This window comes from Aplysia californica, unplaced genomic scaffold (assembly GCF_000002075.1).
Source record: "Aplysia californica isolate F4 #8 unplaced genomic scaffold, AplCal3.0 scaffold01624, whole genome shotgun sequence".
NCBI lineage: Eukaryota > Metazoa > Mollusca > Gastropoda > Aplysiida > Aplysiidae > Aplysia > Aplysia californica.
The window spans coordinates 42010-44656 of NW_004798894.1; the positions used below are offsets into that span (position 1 = coordinate 42010).

General features: G+C 43.8%; 1 protein-coding gene across 2 annotated transcripts in view; it reads right to left on the reverse strand.

Moving 5' to 3' along the window:
* The window catches only part of LOC101852535 (uncharacterized protein CXorf65 homolog), a 21817-nt gene extending 19662 nt beyond the window's left edge, over nucleotides 1-2155 (reverse strand). The window contains exons 1-2 of one of the 2 annotated variants that reach the window (XM_005113112.2): nucleotides 1607-2155; nucleotides 722-1254 (exon numbers count right to left, since the gene is read on the reverse strand). In XM_005113112.2, coding sequence (XP_005113169.1) covers nucleotides 722-863 — 142 coding nt within the window. In that variant the 5' untranslated portion in view covers nucleotides 864-1254; nucleotides 1607-2155. Of the gene's footprint in view, nucleotides 1-721; nucleotides 1288-1606 lie in introns of both variants that reach the window. The other variant, XM_005113115.2, reaches the window with a different exon arrangement.
* Between the last annotated feature and the right edge of the window lie 492 nt (nucleotides 2156-2647).

The following is a 2647-nucleotide window of genomic DNA, read 5'->3' on the forward strand; positions in this document are numbered from 1 at the left end:
TTGTTCTGTGTGCAATGATAACTTTGTGGGTGTTGTTCTGTGTGCAATGATAACTTTGTGGGTGTTGTTCTGTGTGCAATGATAACTTTGTGGGTGTTGTTCTGTGTGCAAAGATAACTTTGTGGGTGTTGTTCTGTGTGCAATGATAACTTTGTGGGTGTCCCTTGATGTTGATCTGTGTGCAATGATAACTTTGTGGGTGTTGATCTGTGTGCAATGCTAACTTTGTGGTGTGCAATGATAACTTTGTGGCTTAGAGTGTCGGTGAGGAGTCTGGCGAGATGTGGAAGGTTACTGAACCTTTTGTTTTGTGATAGTCAGGGGGAAAGGGAGACAGGAGATTCTACGAGAAGATTCGTCTAACACATTCGTCAAAGACAGACAGACAGACAGACAGACACACATACATTCACATACACACATACAAAAACACATTTACACACACACACACACACACACACACACACACACACAAACACACACACAGAAGCACACACTCACACACATACGCACATACACACATACACACACACACACACACAATCACACACACACACACATACACACACACACACATACACACACACACACATACATACACACACACACATTAGCTCACCATTCTCATCCGACAGGTCAATAGTCTTGTTGGTTCCCCCAAACACACACACACACAACAACAACAACAACAACAACAACAACAACAACAACAACAACCTACCGTTTTCATCCGACAGGTCAATGGTCTTGTTGGTCCCCCCAAAGCCTGCCCGTCTCTTGATGCTGGTCAGTAAGTTGATCACCGCACAGCTGGGGTTGACCAGCAGACTTTCGTTGTTGCCGAACTTGATCACGACAAACATGGTGACGTCACGCTGGATACTTCCAGGTTCTTTAACCACCGGATCCGAACAGATAGCACCGAAATGTTGGGGTATATCCCACCTTGTTTACGACTGCACCGAAATGGTGGATTATATCCTGTCTTGTTATAGACAGCACCGAGACACTGAGAGACTTCCCTGCTTCATACAAGCAGAAATTATGAAAGACTTTGTTGTTGTTGTTGTTGTTGTTGTTGTTGTTGTTGTTGTTGTTGTTGTTGTTGTTGTTGTTGTTGATGCTGTTGTTGTTGTCAGTGAAGGTTTTTTGCGGGTAGTCACCGGTATGTACCTTAGGCAGACGATCTGTCGATGCATTCACTCCGGGGTTGCGAAATAAACACTCGAGGACTTGAATTATTCTGCTTTCAACCTAATGATAATGGAAATGATGTAGATGGCGATACTGGGGGATAGGAGGGTAGAGAAGACTTTATTATTATAACTGGTAACAGAAAACTTGACATTTGATTTACTTTCTTTAAAAATTTGAGATACACAGAGTGATTGAGAACTTTTTTAACTATTATCAAATAAAGTAGGCTATTACCGTAACCTCTGGAATAAGATCACACTCAGAGAAAACACATCAAGTGCTTCCGTCTAGAAAATACACAAGAATGAGGGAAAAAAGGCTCCTTATTACTATTGAATACACATTAGTTAAGCACCTCAACGTCGATCTAATGAGAAACTTCTTCCCTCTTGCCGTGGCTTTTACTCACAGACTAGGAGAAGACTTGGGCCACCGCTAATCCCGTCAGAATCTCAAATTTCTCCGGCGCCAAGTCCACCTCTGTGAGACAAGAGAGCGGTCGCCTTTTCCAACGACAACTACAACACAAACGACGCAAGAAAACACAAGCGGCAAATCCGCTAATCAAATAAGAGTCTTACGACGTAACCCAGAGCAGGGACAACAAGGCCTCCCCCAGGATTTGCGCGAGTAGAACAAACGTTTAGATAAGGTGAAACAATGGCTCTCTGTCACCACGCTGGGAATTCGACACTGTTTCAACACGACTGTAGAAAACAAAAACCTAAGACGTAGAGCGCAGCAGCACTGATTCAAGAGACAAGAGACAAGAGACAAGCAAGCACACAGTCCCACAGCACACTGTACGTGTTGCCCCCCGCCGCGACAGTTCCTAAGGACACATTCTGTGACACACCAGTTCAGTAGGCGAATCGCTATCACACATGGAGACATCCGCGAGTTTTCAACTTTGACCCCCGTTGCAAGGGACGCGAACTTCAGCCCGAGCGGGTGCTGTTAACCGTGGTGTGATTGGCTACCGATCGATAAGCAATTCGAATCGTTCGCCGTGACACATAATGCGCCAGCCGAATAACAGTTGGTCGTCGGAGGACTTAATAGCGCCATTGAGCCAACAGAAGCGGCCTACAGGAAAACCAAGTATGTTCGTCTTTCCTCACTCTTCTGAAATACAGTCGACTATGCGTTACCTCCGGATTACAAAGTTCTATCTGACTTTTACAGCTATTTTGAATAAAGGAAGACCGACAGATCAGAAACCAAATGTTCTATCTGCTCTACCAAAATCGTAAAATTATTCGGAGTCGTTATCAAGATATTCAAAGAATTGCATTTGAAAAGGCTTGACATGACATGAAACTCAAAATCTTTGACGTAACATTTCTTACTTACTTTACTTTACTTTACTTTTCTGATCCAGCGGCCATTTGGGTTCTAGCCCTTCGGTGTGTCGATATGGCAAAGAATTTTCAGGTCTTAATCAGCTGTG